Below are 17,016 nucleotides of genomic sequence, written 5' to 3'. Positions count from 1 at the left end.
AATTCCCCAGTGAACCCAACTGGGCCTGAAAGGTGTTTCATTACAGATTCAATTTCTTTAATGAGCAATAAAAATTCAGTCTTTAATTCTTCTTACATTGATTTTATAAATTTTGTGTTTTGAAAAATTCATCAATTTTTTCCAATTTTTTGTCTAATTTTAAAAATCTATAGGTGTAAAGTTGTTTATAAATTGTTATTTGTCTTTTTAATGTTTTTAGTAAAGATCAGTAGTGGTGTTGCATTTTCAAGCCTGACATGGTTGTGTTTTTTTTATTCCCCTGTCTCCCTCTCTTTTGTCTGTCTTGAAAAAAGGTTAGCAATTTTCATTAGCTTTTTATTTTTTTTATTTTTTATTTTTTTAAAGATTTTATTTATTTATTTGAGAGAGAGAATGAGATAGAGAGAGAGCATGAGAGGGGAGAGGGTCAGAGGGAGAAGCAGACTCCCCGCCGAGCAGGGAGCCCGACGCGGGACCCGACGCGGGACCCGATCCCGGGACTCCAGGATCATGACCTGAGCTGAAGGCAGTCGCTTAACCAACTGAGCCACCCAGGCGCCCTTCATTAGCTTTTTAAAAGCTAACTTTGTGTTTGCCTTTTTGACTCTCTCTAAATATATTTGTTTTCTAGTTCACTAATTTCACTCTTATAGTTATTATTTCCTTCCTTCTACTTTGGGTTTAATTTGTTGTTCTTTTTCCAAGTTCTTCAGGTAGATGCTTTGATTACCGGATAATCAGCCTTATTTTGTTCCATGTTGTGCATTTAAAGCTAGAAATGTTCCCTTAATCTGATTTTTAAGCATTTATGTAGAAAAAAACCTACTGTTCTCCTCCTATGTGTTTCTCCTTAACTCATACCGCTACCCTGCTCACAATACTTCTGACACCGAACATGGGGGGTTTTCCCACACCAAACATTTCTGCAACACCAACTTGGTTCCCTAAACTTTATTTATCTTTTTAAAAGATTTTATTTATTTATTTGACAGAGACAGACACTGAGAGAGGGAACACAAGCAGGGGGAGTGGGAGAGGGAGAGGGAGAAGCAGACTCCCCACGGAGCAGGGAGCCCAACGCGGGGCTCGATCCCAGGACCCTGGAATCATGATCTGAGCCGAAGACAGACGCTTAACGACTGAGCCACCCAGGCACCCCAGTGTGCCCTAAACTTTAGCTCAATTCTGATACTATCTCCCTGGAGATAGCTTCAGATCCCACAGGTTAAGGGCTCAGGCCCTTAATCTCAGGCTCATGAGATTGCCGGCCACTTTGGATGCCAATCATAAGTGTTGATCTCTGGGTTATGTGTGTGAAAAGGCAAGTTGAAATGAAGGCACTGTGTGCATTCCATAAAGGGTTCACTCAGTGAGCTTGGGGTGCTCAAACCCTACACATTTTAAAGAAAGGACTGGTCTTGACTGGTTCTTGAGAGAGAGCCTCTAAGCCCTTAGAATATCCTGCCTGATAAAAGAGTTATTTATATAACAGATCTTGGGCCACACCAGATATTTTATCTTAACAATACAATAATGGGTGAACACCTGTTTTTGTTCACCTAGGGCCCTGAGCCATGCTTTTTGACCTCTGATGAAGGGAATGAAGACTGACTAGTTAAGGTCAGTTATGTGGACACTCTTTGCCACCCACAATAAGAACCTTGGACATCAAGGTTTAGGTAAGTTTCCCAGCTGTCAATACTTGCTATGTGTTGTCACACATCATTCCTGAGAGAATTAGGTGCTATCTGTGTGACTCTCTCCTGGACTCCACCCTATGTATCTTTTTCCTTTGTTGATTTTAATCTGGGTCCTTATGCTATAATAAACCATAACAATGAGAATAACAGCCTTTCTGGGTCCTAAGAGTCCTTCTAGCGAATCATCAAACCTGAAGGTGGTCTTGGGAACCTCCAGGAGAGTGGTACTCACAAGTGTTGAGGAAAAGTAGGGTATCAAAAGTCTGTTGATAATGATTTTCTTTACCTAACTGTGTAACCTTCTGATTTTGGTGATGTTAATATCATACAGGTAGTATTAAAGAACAGTTCATCAGAATTTCTACTTAAATATATCACATCAAAAACATGAGATAACCTCCACTCCCTCTTGAGGCCCCTCATAAAATAATAGTAAAGGAAATATGAAGGGCATAAGCAGTAGAAGACTTTTGCTTTGACCCTCTAATTATAAATATAGACAATTAAGGATATCCTAGGAAAACCACCATCATGGTCCAAAGTAAGCAAAAAGATCAACTGATCATTGGAGAAAAAGACATTAAAAGAAAAGAAAGAGTTCTAATTAACATGGATCACTGAGGACCAGGCAAGATGAGTGAAAACAAAATATCTAAATATCTTTGGGGGAAATTTCAGAAGGTATAAAGTACAAAGTAAAAGTACAAAGAGACAATCTTAAAACCTCCTTGAAAGGAAAAAAAAAAAAACCTACAAAAGAATGGGATCAAACACCCCAGCTGGAACATGAAGTACTTGGGAGACATTGTGACAATGTAAAATGATTCTAAGAGAAAATAATTTTAACCTGAATTCTGTGCCCAACCAACTTCTTTTAAGAGTTAGAGCACAATAAAGATTATTTTAACTATATGTGAACCCTCCCCGGAAAAAAATTCTTCAGGACATACTCAAGCAAAATGAAAAATGTATCTCAAAAGGGGGGGGGGTGATGTGGGTTTTAAGAAACTGCCATGAGCAAAGAAATAGAAATATTTTAACCCTAGTTTAAATGTGAATTTGGCTGTGAAACAGAATAGCAAAACAAAACCAAAAAAAATTTTTATTTTAAAAGACAAAAGCATAAATAATTAAATTCTGGGAAGAAGAAAATTTAGATACAAAATGAACAAGCTTGATTTAATAGACACGTAGAAATTTGGCCCTGGCAAATGAAGACTCCACCCTGAGCACACTTGAGCACAAGCGAATGGGACAGGAATAAGACAGTATAGCATAATACTTTAAATGGTTGAAATCATTAAGGCATATTCTCTGAACTCAAGGTAGTAAAATTAGAAGACAAAAGTAGAGTGCTCTGCAAAATGTGTCTTTTCAGAATTTTTAATGCCCATTATTAATTTATACATAATGAAACTAACCAATTTCAAGTGTACAAATTTTGTCACATGTATACAGTCATGTAACTACCACCAAAATAGTGATGTTAGACTATTTCTGTCACCCCCAGAGGTTTCCCAGTGCTCCTCCAGTCAGTCCCCTCCTCCCAGCCCCCAGTCCCTCATTCCCACGGATCACTTTGTCTCACTGTAATTTGGCTTTTCCCAGAATTTCACATAAAGGGAATCATACAGTGTTGCCTTTTGTGTGTGGATCCTTTCACTCAGCATAACGCTTTTGCAATGTACTCGTGTTGTTTCTTTCATTAGTAGTTTTCCATTTGGTTGCTGAGTAGTATTCCATTGTATGAACATACCACACTTTGTCCATTCACCATTTGATGCTACATTTGGTTTTCTTTTTGGTTTGGGCTCACAAGTGCACACAAGTCTTTGGATGGATGTGTGATTTTATTTCACTTGGGGAAATAACCAGATGTGGGATTTCTGGGTCATTCGGCAAGAGTATGTGTAGCTTAGGGGAAACTGCCAAACAGTTTTTCCAGAATGGTTTTAACATTTTGCATTTCCAGCAGAGCTCGTGAGAGTCAACTGTTCTGCATCCTGGGCAATCATTCATATTGTCAGTCTTTCATTTTAGCTAGTCTAGTGGGTGTGTAGCGGTATGTCACTATGGTTTAATGTAATTTTGACGAAGTGTCTGTTCACATCTTTTGCCTATATTTTTGTTAGGTTCCTTCTCTGAGTTGTAGGAATTCTTTATGTTTTCTGGATGTAAGTCCTTCATTGGTTGTACATTATGCAAATATGATCCTTCAGCCTGTGGCTTACTTAATCTTTGCCTTTCTTCAGAATGAGTTTGAAGAGCAAAAGATTTTTAACATTAATGAAACAAAATATATCAGTTTTTTTCTATTATGCTTTGTGCTTTTTATGTCCATCTAAGGAATCTAACCCAAAGTCAGACATTTTCTGTGCTTTCTTCTAGCACTTTCATAGTTTCAGTGCTTACATGATCCATTTTCATCACATTCTTTCCTATCATGTGAAGAAAGGTCATGCTTCTTTTGTTGTTGTTCTAAATAGATGTCTAACTATTCCAGTACTATTTGTTAAAAAGAGTAAATTTCTTCATTAAGTTATGTGGTCTCTTTGTAGGAAATCACTTGACCATATAAACAAGGGTCTAATTCTGGCCCCTTTATCCTGTTCCGTTCATTAGTATGTCTGTCCTTTTGCCAACACCTCCTTGATTATTGATTACTGTGGTTTTATTCTGTGCCTCATAGGTAGTGTTAAGTCCTTCAATTTTCCAAAACTTTTTTGGAAATTTTTTCCAAAATTATTTTGATTATTCTGGGTTTTTTATATTTCCATTTACATTTTAGAATCAGTTGGTCAACATCTACAAAGGTATTTTGGCTTTTAATTGGAATTGCATTGAATTTACAGATTACGGAAGAATTGGTATCCTAACAACGTTGAGTCTCAATTTGTGAATGTGGAATATCTCTCCGTTTGTTTAGGTCCTATCTGATTTTTCTCAGCAGTGTTTTGTAGTTTTAATGAAAACTACAGGTTTTGCACATAATAAGCTAAATTTATCTGTGAGTATAAATGTAAACGTATTTTTGGGGCACCTGGGTGTCTTAGTCAGTTAAGCATCCGACTCTTGATTTTGGCTCAGGTCATGATCTCAGGGTTGTAGAATCGAGCCCCGCATCAGGCTCTGTGCTGAGTGTGGAGTCTGCTTAAGATTCTCTCTCTTCTTCTCCCTCCGCCCCTCCCCACTCATGTACTCTCTCGCTCTAAAAAAAAAAAAAAAAAAAAAATTAAAAAACAATAATAAAGATAAATAAATGTGTATGTATTTTTAAATTTCAATTCTTAATTGTTTCATTTCTAGTATATAGAAATAATGTTTTGTATTAACCTTGTTGACCTTGCTGAACTTGTTTACATAGTTTTTTATAGATTCCTAAGGATTTTCTCCATAAGCAATCATTGCATCTGCAAATAAAACAGTTTCACTTCTTCCCTTTTAAGATATATATCTTTCATTTCTGCCTTATTTCACTGGCTGGACCCTCTAGCGCCATGTCGAATAGAAGTGGTGAGAGCAGATGTCCTAGCCTCGTTCCCTAATCTTAGGGGAGAACGTCTGTCATCATTAACTTTAATGTTAACTGTAGTTTTTTGTAGGTGTCTTTTTAATAGAAGGAAGCCCACTTCTATTCCTAGTTTGCTGAGAGCATCTATCCTGAATGAGTATTGACTTTTTTCAAATGATTGTGTTTGTCAATACGGTTTTTCCTTTATAGTATGTTGATATGATGACTTACTTTGATGAATATTTTCAAATGTTAAGCCAAACTTGCATTCCCGAGATAAATCCCACTTGTTCAGGATATATCTCCTATTTAATATATTGCTGGGTTTGATTTGCCAAAATGTTATTAAGGATAATTGTGTCTGCGTCCAGGAGGGTGCTAGTTTTCTTAAAATATTTTTGTCCAGTTTTAGTATCTGGATATTGCCATCCTCGTATAATAAGTTGGGAAATGTTCCCACCTCTTCTGTTTTCTGGAAGAGCTTATAAAGAATTGGCATTATTTCCTTCTTAAATGGGCTTGACTTTTCTTTGTGAGACGGTTTTTAACTATGACTTCAATTTATTTAGTGGATATAAAACAATTCCGGTTATCTATTTTTTTCTTTAATATGGTGGTTTTTGGCTTTCAAGTAATTTGCTCATTTTATCTAAGTTGTCAAATTTATTGGGATAAAAATGTTCATAATATTTCTTTATTATTATTTTAGTGTCTATAATATCTGTATGGTTGTACCCAATTCCATTTTTTAATTTGGTAATTAATATTTCCTAATTTTTGTTCCTGATCAGTCTTTTTCTTTTAAGATTTTATTTATTTATTTGAGAGAGAGAGAGAAAATGAGATCATAAGCCAGAGGGAGAGGGACAAGTAGACTCCCTGCTGAGCAAGGAGCCTGAGGTGGGGCTCCATCCCAGAACCCTGGGATCATGACCTGAGCCGAAGGCAGCTGCATAACCAACTGAGCCACCCAGGCGCCCCCTTGATCAGTCTTATTAGGATGTTAGTTTCATTGATTTTCTCTAGGTGTTTCCATTTTTTATATTTCATTGTTTTCTACTCATATTGATTATTTCCTTCCTTTTACCTATGTTGTGTTTGATTTTCTCCTGTTTTTTGTGTTCCTAAGTTGAAGATTCGGTCATTGTTTTGAAATGATACCTCTGTTTGAATGTAAGCATTTTTTAAAGACTTATTTATTTATTTGAGAGAGAGAGAGAAAGAGAGCAGGGGAGGGGCAGAGGGAGAGCATCTTCAAGCAGACTCCCTGCTGAGCACAGAGCTTGATGAGGGGCTCAATTTCATGACCCATGAGATTATGACCTGTGCTGAAACCAAGAGTCAGAGTCCCAGCCAACGGAGGCACCCAGGCGCTCCAGAATGTAAACATTTACTGCTGTACATTTCCCTATATGCACTGCTTAGTCTGTGTCCTACAAATTTTGGTACGTTGTATTTTTGTTTTTATTCGATTCAAATTAATTTTTAATATCCCTTGTGTTTTTTCTTATTTCACCTGTGAGTAATTTAGAAAAGTATTGTTTAATTCCCAAATATTTGCAGATTTTCCAGATAACTATGATTGCATCGTAGTTTCATTTTAGTCTTATTTAGAACATACTTTGTATGATTTCAATCATCTTGAATGTAATGAGAATTTTTTTTTATGACCCAGAACATGGTTTCTCTTGGTGAATGTTTGGTGTATGATTGAAAAGAATTTGTATTTTACTGTTATTAGATGGAGTAATAATGGGTAAAGTAAGTGACAATTGGGTCAGGTTGGTTGATATTATTGCTCAGGTCTTTAATATCCTTACTTCTTTTCTGCTTGCTTGTTAAGTCAGTTACTGATAGGGCAGTATGGAAATCTCCAACTCTACTTGTGGGTTTGCCTATCTTCCTTCTTTTTCTTTTTTTTTTAAAGATTTTATTTATTTATTTGACAGAGAGAGAGAGAGCGAGACAGGGAACACAAGCAGGGGGAGCGGGAGAAGGAGAAGCAGACTCCCCGCAGAGCAGGGAGCCCGACGTGGGGCTCGATCCCAGGACCCTGGGATCATGACCTGAGCTGAAGGCAGATGCTTAACCACTGAGCCACCCAGGCACCCCTGCCTATTTCCCTTTTTAATTCTATCAGATTGTTTAATGTATTTTGAATTTTTGTTGGTAGATGCATATACATTTAAGATTATGTCCTCTTGATGACTTGACCCTTCCTTCCTGGTACTATTCCTTGATTTGAAATCTTCTTTGATATTAAAAGAGTCACTAAAACTTTCTTTTGATTAGTGTTTACATGGCCTAATTGTTTTTAATCTTTTTAACTTATCTCTGGCATGATATTTTAAGTGGGTTTCCTGTAGACAGCATATATACTTGGGTCTTCCTCTGTTATACCTATTATTTTTTTTAGTGATTACTCTATTGTTCGAAATATACATCTTAAAAAAAAAAAGAAATATACATCTTTACAGTATTTTTGTTTTATTTTGTTTATTTATTTGACAGAGAGAGAGAGACAGCTAGAGAGGGAACACAAGCAGGGGGAGTGGGAGAGGGAGAAGCAGGCTCCTGGCCGAGCAGGGAGCCCAATGCAGGGCTCGATCCCAGGACCCCGGGATCATGATCTGAGCCGAAGGCACACGCTTAATGACTGAGCCACCCAGGCGCCCCTCTTTACAGTATTTTATTTAATATTATTATTTCCTTTCTTCTGCTTACTTTGTTTTTATTTATTTTTTGTTTTCACTTATTTTTTTCTTCTGATTTCTTAGAATGGAAGTTGAGGTCATTGACTTGAGATTTTTCTTTTGTGTAATATAGGCATTTTGGTGTTATAAATTTAAGTGCTGCTTTAGCTGCCTTTCACAAATTTTAATATATCATGTTTTCATTTCAGTTTAGTTCAAAATACTTTCTAATTCCTCTTTTGATTTCTTCCTTGATCCATGGGTTATTTAGAAGTGTGATAGTTCAAAATATTTGGAGATTTTCTAGATATCTTTTTGTTATTGATTTCTAAATCATTTCCACTGCAACCAGAAAATACACTTTGAATCTTCTCAAATTTAATTGAAACTTGTTTTATGGCCCAGAATATAGTCTTTCTTGTTTGGTGTTCTGGGTGCCCTTGGAAAGAATGTGTATTCTGTTGCTGTTTGGAAGAGTGCTTTTGTAATGCCACTGGTTACGCCGAGTCAGTTGATAGTGTTGTTCAAGTATTCAAACTTCTGACTATAACTTGTCTATCCTCACAGTTCTATCATCTTTTGCTTCATGTATTTTGAGAGTGTGATATCTGGTGCATAAGTATTTAGAATTGTTATGTGCTTTTGATGAATTGACCCCTTTATCATAATGAAATGATCCTCTTTGTCCTGGTTGTATTCATTTCTCTGACATATATTTTGTCTGATATTAATATAGCCACCCCTATTTTTTTATTAGTGTTAGTATGGCACATCTTTTTTTTTATTCTTTTACTTTTAATCTACTTATATCTTTATATTCAAAGTACATTTCTTATAGAGACCAATTGAGTCTTGCTATTTTACTTAATCAATCTTTGCTTTTTATCTGGATGGTAAGATCATTTACATTTAATGTATTTGTGGAATAGTTGGTTTAAATTTACCATCCTATTGTTTGTTTTCTATTTCTGTCAGATTTGTCTCTCCTAATCTTATTCTCTTTCCCTTTTCTGTCTTCTTTTGGATTAATTTAATATTTTTATTTTTTTCTAATATATACTGTATTCTTTTTTAAATTTAATTTTATTATGTTATGTTAGTCACCATAAAATACATCATTAGTTTTTGATGTAGTGATCCATGATTCATTGTTTTTGTATAATACCCAGTGCTTCATGCAGTACGTTTAATATTTTTAAAGCATCCATTTTATCTTCTTTTTTGGCATATTAGCTTACATCTTTTAATATTTTAGTCATTTCTTTTGGGTTTATAGTGTACATCTTTAACCTACACAGCCTATCTTAAAGTAATGTTATACTATGTATGCTATATACAGTACAAGAACCTTACAATTCTAGTTTCATATCTTTTCAACAAATAATCCCAATAAAATGATAATTTCTCCATTTCAGTATCAATTTTTCAATCCCAGAGAAGACTCTAAGTGTCCTTGCTTGGATTCCGTACTCATCCCTGAATAAACAACAATGGACATGGGCATGAATATTTTGCTAAGCCTGAATTCCTGCAGCAGCCCTTCTAGAACTTCGTGGAATTGGAAAGGAGCTCACCAGAAGAACCTAAGAAGAGGAATGCAAAAATGCACTAGTTAGACAAAAACTAGAACTATCATAGACCACTACAGGCAAACATATCACATTACAGTTTGGCAGGTGGAGAATTCACTCACACTTGCTATAAATTCCCAATATATTTTGCCGACAATACTGAACTTGCCCATACAAAGCGGGAGCAAATGAAGCATTTCTTTATATGACATTTCCCTGCCCCTTGTCTCCCCCAGGGTACATAGCCACCAGTGACGCTTTGCATATCTGATTCCTGTCAAGCTGAAAAAGAAGCCAAACACTCCACTACCCTTTTATATTTGACTTTTATCAGCACTCTGGAAAAATTTTTACAAACAATATAAGTACTTCTGTGTAGGGCAGTTTCTCAGCCTTGAAACTATTGACATTTTGAACCAGATAATTCTTTGCAGGGAGGGGCTACCCTGTGCATTGTAGGATTTTTAGCAGCATCCCTGGACTCTACCTGCTAGACATCAGTAACACCTGCCTCCCCAGTTGTGACAATAAAAATTTCTCCAGATAGTGCCAAATGTCCCCCAGGAGAGCAACATTGCTCCTAATTGAGAACCACTGGTTTAAGGGAATGTTTGCAAACATCAAGATCTATAGGTTCTTGACCCCAAATCAACATCAGCTGGTGGAGGAAAAGCAGAATTAACATTAGGTGCCATCAACTCCTGTTCCATATCCCTGCAAGCCTATCTGTCTTTAAGGGACTGCGTCTGATGTTCCCCCACTACAAAAACAGCTCCCAGCACCTGGAAAAGAGCAGTGCTCAACCACCACAACCATAGCCAATGTTAAAAGAATAAGTGAGTGAGTGGATGGATGGATGGATGAAAAGAAAAATAGAGATTATTCACAGTGTTACTCTGGGGAAAGGAGTGGCATAGATGGTATATATACATAAGAAAAGAGGATTTTTACTGTTTCACTAAAAGTTTCTATTTGAGTTTTATTATTTTTACCTGCATGACTTAGAAAATTTTAACTTTTTTATTTTATTTTTAAAGCACTTGGAAATCAAATCAAGCATTTTCTCTTTGGTAACTATCTTTAATTTTCTGGTTTTTGCTTTTTGGTTTTTTGGAAGTACAAATGTGGACTTTAGCCCTAGTTGACCTTTCGAATACTCTATCACCAATTCTGAAGCTTAATTTTTTTTTATTTTAACTCATGAGCAAAGAGCCATACTATGAGTATTTGTGAATGGGATTTATGTTGGGAAGAAAATGTACTTAAGACAAAAGTAACTGACTTGTCATATTCAGTTATGTGCACTGGGCTCAAGGGCAGGGTCTGGGGTGCACATCTAGAACCCTATAGAGCTTGGGTAAGCGCAGGCCTTCCAGAATTGTATGCTGGGGAATGTGGTGATGATGAAGCTTCCTAGGCATGATTCTGGTCACTCCTGTTTTCCTTTGTCAAACTCAGATTTTCTGGGCAGAAGAAGAGAAGGGGGTGGTGAGCTAGGTGCAGTGAGCAGCCCCCTGAGGGAGGAACAGGGCTTTTGGCCTTTTTGCTTAAGGCAGGCAGGAGAAGTCAAAGGGCAAAGGAATAGCGCAGGGAGTGTGGAAGGAAAAAGATAATTTGTGGGGACAGCTGTTGTTTCTCTTTCTCCTGTGCCACCAGCAGAAAGATGGGTCAGATCCTCCCTCTTCAGGGAGAGCAGACCCCCATCCTGCAATGGGGAGCCCAGCAGCATGAAACGGTCCAGTGCCTGCCCCGGGTGACACCCCAGCTCCTGTAGAATTCTTGTCTCTCCACCCCAGACAGAAAGGCCCAGCCTCCTGGGTCTCTTGAGATCTGGGCTCCAGGATTCAAGAGAGCCTGGCCTGCAAAGTGAGGTCATTTATTTACACGAGGCAAGCAATGCACGGAGATGCAGAGCAATCCATCTGCCTTAGCCACCAAACAGATTCCCTTCGCCTCATCCTCTTGCAGAAGCGGTCAAGGTAGGGAGGTTGGGCGAGGTGACCTTCCAGAACTGAATCTTTGCTTCTAAAAATAGAAGCATCCTTGGAGAATCAAGGAGGACGGGAGGCTGTGGATGTTGAGGGCAAAACCTGGACTTCCCAGAGCATTGTCAGTATGAAACTGTATTAATTAGATGAAGCCTCCCGGCTCAATAACGTTAAGTATCACTGACATTGAAACTAAATGACCTGGCTCCCCCCCCCCCTCCTTTCTGGTAACACTCTCCTTGGGCTAAAAAGGAGAAAGAAAACCATGTCTTCTGACCTATTTGAATGGCTGCACACTGCCTGAGGAGATGTCTTCCCAGCAGAGGGAAACGGGCTCCTTAGGGACACACCAAGAGAAGGCCAGAGCTGCAGTTAAGTAGGAGCCCATGAGGCCAGCAGCAGGGGGTCACCACCCATCTCCCTGGGTGGAGCCCGTGCAGGGCTCTGTGTGAGGCTGGGCAGGGCCGGGTGAGTGTCTGCGTGTGTCCACGACTGTGGATGGCGTGTGTGGGTCTGCAGGGCCCTTGTCTAGAGTGAGATGGTAGGGACTAGGTATTTCAGGATCCAGTGGCACTGTGTGTTGGTCTACACACGTAGTGTGTGACCAGGCTGTGTGCGGTGCTCTGGCGGGTGAAGGGTTGTGTCTGTGTGTGTGCATACACATGTGTGTGTTTTGGGACGAGGTGTTTGCTGGAGTGTACAGAAGTATTATGGCCATCCTGGGGGTGCTGTGTTGGGGAGTGTGTAGCGCTGTAAGGCAAGGAGGCATAGGGTTAGTGACTATTTGGAGGACTTTGTGGGCTGATGTAGAGCCTATGGGAAAAACTGTGGGGGGAAACTCCATAGGAAGTGGGGACCTGCTTGAGAGGCCGCAGGAGGCTGCTAAGGGCTGTGCGCAGAGCGTGTCTGGGCTGTTGGTGGGGCTGTGCGGTCCTACAGAGCCCCTCTTCAAGCAGCTTTGTCCTGGGGGCCCTGGGGGATTGTGGTGGCACCATGAATGGAGCCACATGGGGGACTCTGGGAAATAGTTAAGGCTGTGGGGGGTGCATTCAGGGCTGTGGGGACCTGTGTGAGGCTGCGGAGGCCTGGATAGAGGATGGTAGAGGTCCTGCGCGGCCTCCACAGCCTTGCCATCTGAGTGTGGGCTGTACTTCCTTAGGGGCAGGGGCCCCCAAAGTCCAGGCATCTGTTCTTCTCCTTGTGACTGACATGAAGGGAGAGACAGCAGGGACTCACAAGAGGAGCAAAAGAAGTGCTTTCCTTCCAGAGCTGCCCTGCAGCTGATCCTTATGCACACCAGCCTCAGGACACTTGCTAATGCGTCCCTTTGTGCTTTCTCCACAGGACAATGTGGATCTTGGAGAGTTGATGTTTTCCCTCTGCTATCTTCCAACTGCTGGCAGGCTGACCATTACCATTATAAAAGCAAGGAATTTAAAGGCAATGGACATAACAGGAGCATCAGGTGGGACATTCTCAAATTCAGACTTCTTCATAGGGTTCTAATATAGTACTTTCATGAAGTCTTCAGTAGAGTAATGAGGTGCATGGAACCAAACTACCTAGGTTTAATCCCAGTGCTAGACCTCATGGCTGTGTGACCCTGGGCAAGTCCCTTAACCTCTCTGCACTTCGGATTCTCCATCTGTAAAATGGCGGTAATAATCGTATCTGGCTCATTGGGTTGTTGTAAGTTTAACTGAGTTAATGCATATAAAATAAGAATAGTACCTGGCACATACTAAATGCTACCTAATGTGAATAATCATTATTATTCTCTCTTAGGTCTTCTTCATTGAATAATCATTATTGTTCTCTCTTAGGTCTTCTTCATAATTGTGAATTTGTCCTACAGTTTATACACATGCTGATATAGTTCATCTGAGTCTTTCCTCAGCTATAAGCAATCACCATCTCAGGCCTATGGAAGATTGAAAAACAATATCCTCATAAAAAGCCCATCAATGAACTATGCAGTTTGGTATTGCCAGTGAATCAAGCATGCACACTTAAATTCTAAACCATAACAAAAAATGCCCCGATATGCAGTTCCTTCTATACAGCCTCTGCAGGGGCTCCCAAAATGTGGTCATAAAACACCCAGTGCACTGGCTATTGATCACAGAAATCAAAGGATGCCGGATGCAATATAGCCTGCTTACTGTCCTCCAGTATTTTTCTAGGAACAAAAGATGTGGCCCCTTCTGGCCCTCTGAGTCCCTCCTGGACAGTGTACGGGGAGTCAGTGGTTGTGCAGGTGAGGAGAGAAGGAACTCCCCACTGAGCGGAAGGACAGTGAGGGGGAGCCAGAAAAGTCCCACCGGAAGCAGGGACCAGCCTTGTCACCTGTCCCCCTCTGCTAGTGTTATACCACAAGCAAACCCTTGGGCTTTCTTTCCCTGCCATGCTGCTGCAGGCAGCTCTCCCCAAAGTTCTCCCTGTCATCCAGGTGTTCTGCCTGTCCCTTTCCTAAAGACCTGAGGTTTAGGAAGATTCTCTGAGGTGGCTCAGAGTTCAGGGCCTGTGCCTGTTTCCCCTGCCTTGGAAGTACCTTTACGCCTCTCCCTGTTGAAGCCAGGCAGGTCTTGAATCTAGCTGGAATATTTTCTAATTCAATAACAGATGTTTTCACACCCTTTTTAAATTCCACACACTTTGAGGAGACAGAGTCCTGTGCTTCGTCTTGAATGAATGTCTTAATTATCCTAACTCTCATCACTGCCCAGGCATCGTATTAATTAAAATCCTCAAACTCCAGGCCACAGGCAGGTAAGGGAGTTCTGCGTCCCATTGTCTGTGGAACCCCATCGTGATGAAGCTGCCCCCTGAACCCACATTTTCCTCACAGTCCCCCTGCTTCTCCTGCTCGTACAGATCCCTACGTAAAAGTGTCGCTGATGTGTGATGGCAGACGACTGAAGAAGAGGAAAACATCCACCAAGAGGAACACTCTGAACCCTGTTTACAACGAAGCCATAGTCTTTGACGTCCCTCCCGAGAACATTGACCAAATCCACTTGTACATAGCCGTCATGGACTACGATCGGTGAGAAGCCTGGAGCGCGCTCTCTCTCTCTCTCTCTCTCTCTCTCTCTCTCTCTCTCTCTCTCTCTCTTTCTCTCGGCAGGTCGGCCATGCCTGGGGCAGGGAGGGCAGAGGGGGTGTGCGGCCACAGATGCTCAGCTGACAGCCCAGGCTGTGGGAAACGAGTCAGGAGAGCCCCCCAGGGAAAGCTGACTGACAGGAATCGGCATTTTCCACACCATGATGTAGAGTCCTATTACCCAAGTGCTTCTTCGCTCTCCCCCTTTTCATTTCTTTCTGTCTTCCATCCTCCCCATCCTCCCCACCTCCTCCCCTCTCCATCCCTGCACACTCCCCAGAATCTCAGCCTGGGAAACCAGGACCCTGCAGGTCTTAATCTTCTCCTGCGCAATCCTGCCTGGCCTTTGTGGGAAGATCCCACTCAAAATAGCAGAGTGATTCCTTTAGCCACACCACCAACATTTCTAAATACATAACTCTGTTATTTTTTTCCCTTCTCCCAATGTGTTTAATAAAGATCATTTCCATCCACTTAAGTCTGAAAGCAAACAGAAATGTTCTCTTGAAAATGCTAGAATCAGTATGGATGACAGGGTACATTAAAATGTATAAGATGCTCGACTTTCTAATTAATACAGCACAGAAGAGATATTTATAGCTTGCATTGTAGCCAATTGTGTATTTAAAGGACAGATTTGAAAAACAGTCATTTTAATATGCAAAGGAAGTACCAACAGGGAATTAGACATGTTAAACCAGTCATTAGACTGAAATGCAAAGTCTCTTTTTAATTGGAAACCTCCCATGTGGTCTGGGCACAATTATAAAAAAAAAAAAAGAAATCATTCTGATTTCGAGTATAATCTTACAAATATTATTTGTAGATAAGAATTTTCCCACATACCCCTGAAATGTCAGTAGGGCAGCTTCAGCACCCTGAACCCTCTTTCTAGCAGATGCCTAGGTCAAGCAGAACCGTCTTCCAGCCCCAGGAACACATGGTTTAGCTCAGCGGCCCATGGGTGTGATAGCCCATGTCTGCAATAGACCTTATCCTGTCTTCTCCGCAGGAAATGCAACACCAATGGTGTCAGCCCACAGGAGGGGCCATTGCCCACCAACCGTGGAAAGCTAGGCCAGCTTTTTTCAAGCAATTGCCAAGTTTCCCGCATCAACAAATCTGATTATATGAGCTCTGCTTCAATTCAATTCTCAGTAAACTCATGAATCTGCCTGGAAAAATCCATGGCAGAATTCATGGGGCTTCTGCATGCAGCTGATTTTAATGAGCATAGCCTCGAATATCCTTCACACTCCCCCACCCATTTCTCGCCCTTATTCCCTACATACAAATAGGAGAAAAACCACTCATCTTTGCAGGAAGGAAAAAGAAAGCCCATGAGTTTAGATCCCAAAGAGTTAAAGGATGGGTCATATCATTCTAGTTATGCAGATGACATCTAACCAAAAACTACTGAGGGGGAAGAATTGTCCCAAGGTAGGGATGTCCCCAGGGAAAGTTTCAGAAATATTAGCCCTAAAGTTACAGGAGCTAAGTATCTCTCTATAGGAGGGAAATCAAGTCAGGTCAAAGAAGCAAAGATGGGCTTGGAAGGAGACCCTTGCTGTCTCCACCCTGCCCCCTTTGTAAGCTCCAGACCACGGCTGCCCTACATGGCGCATCTCTCTTATCCATACTTGGTTGCCTCTTCTGGGAATTTGAGCAGCCATAATGCAAGGAACTCCTTTCAGATGGCGTCCTTTTCATTATATAGACTTGAAGACCTGGAGGTCAACCTAGTTCTAGAACCAGAGTTGTCATCCTTAGCATGCATCGGAAGCTCAGCCATGCCAGTGTTACAAAAGCCAAGGTGTGTGACGGCCGCACTCCGCTCTTCCTCTCTGTGCCCCCAAGTACAATATTGGATCCCAAGTTCTGTTGGCTGTTAAGCTTGTCCTGTAGTTTAAATGAGGGAAGGAGAGAACCACTCTTGCCCTCATTCCTACTAGTTTAATTGAGTAGTTGTTGCTCTTACTTAATTTTAAGAAAAAATTATTGTGGGCCATTTTCACAGTGTAGGTCATAATGAGATCATCGGCGTGTGTCAAGTAGGCAACGAAGCTGAGAGGCTGGGCAGAGACCACTGGAGTGAAATGCTGTCGTATCCTCGGAAGCCCATCGCACACTGGCATTCCCTGGTGGAGGTAAGACCCTATTCCCACATGTTGCACTTCATGGAAGAATAAATGCTTTGCTGTTGAAATGCAGGAGCCACCGAAAGTGTGAGTATACCAGGGTCTGTGGTCACCAATGGGTTTCTCTGGTTGCCCTTCCTGGAGCTGTTGGAAATTGCGTTCAATCTACGGTTGAGTCTATGCACCCCACCTGTCTAGTAGGTTTTGAACATTGATCATTCATCCCTCACTTTGTTTCTCTTCAAAAATGATTGAAATCCTCTGATTCCATGTTATGGCTTTGGGTTGACATTTGGAAGGTATCTGCACGAT

General features: G+C 40.7%; 1 protein-coding gene across 1 annotated transcript in view; it reads left to right on the top strand.

Annotated features, from left to right (window-relative positions):
- The window catches only part of SYT9 (synaptotagmin 9), a 184,314-nt gene that overhangs the window by 146,203 nt on the left and 21,095 nt on the right, over window positions 1-17,016 (top strand). The window contains exons 4-6 of the mRNA XM_088017500.1: window positions 12,808-12,928; window positions 14,338-14,509; window positions 16,584-16,713. Of these exons, the coding sequence (XP_087873626.1) occupies window positions 12,808-12,928; window positions 14,338-14,509; window positions 16,584-16,713 (423 nt within the window). The remainder of the gene's footprint in view (window positions 1-12,807; window positions 12,929-14,337; window positions 14,510-16,583; window positions 16,714-17,016) is intronic.

This window comes from Eumetopias jubatus, unplaced genomic scaffold (genome assembly GCF_037043125.1).
Source record: "Eumetopias jubatus isolate StellerSeaLion01/CBP00866 unplaced genomic scaffold, mEumJub1_p1.0 scaffold_13, whole genome shotgun sequence".
Classification (NCBI taxonomy): domain Eukaryota; kingdom Metazoa; phylum Chordata; class Mammalia; order Carnivora; family Otariidae; genus Eumetopias; species Eumetopias jubatus.
The sequence above is the reverse complement of the archived record's forward strand: the minus strand, read 5'-3'. Positions and strand labels throughout refer to the sequence as shown.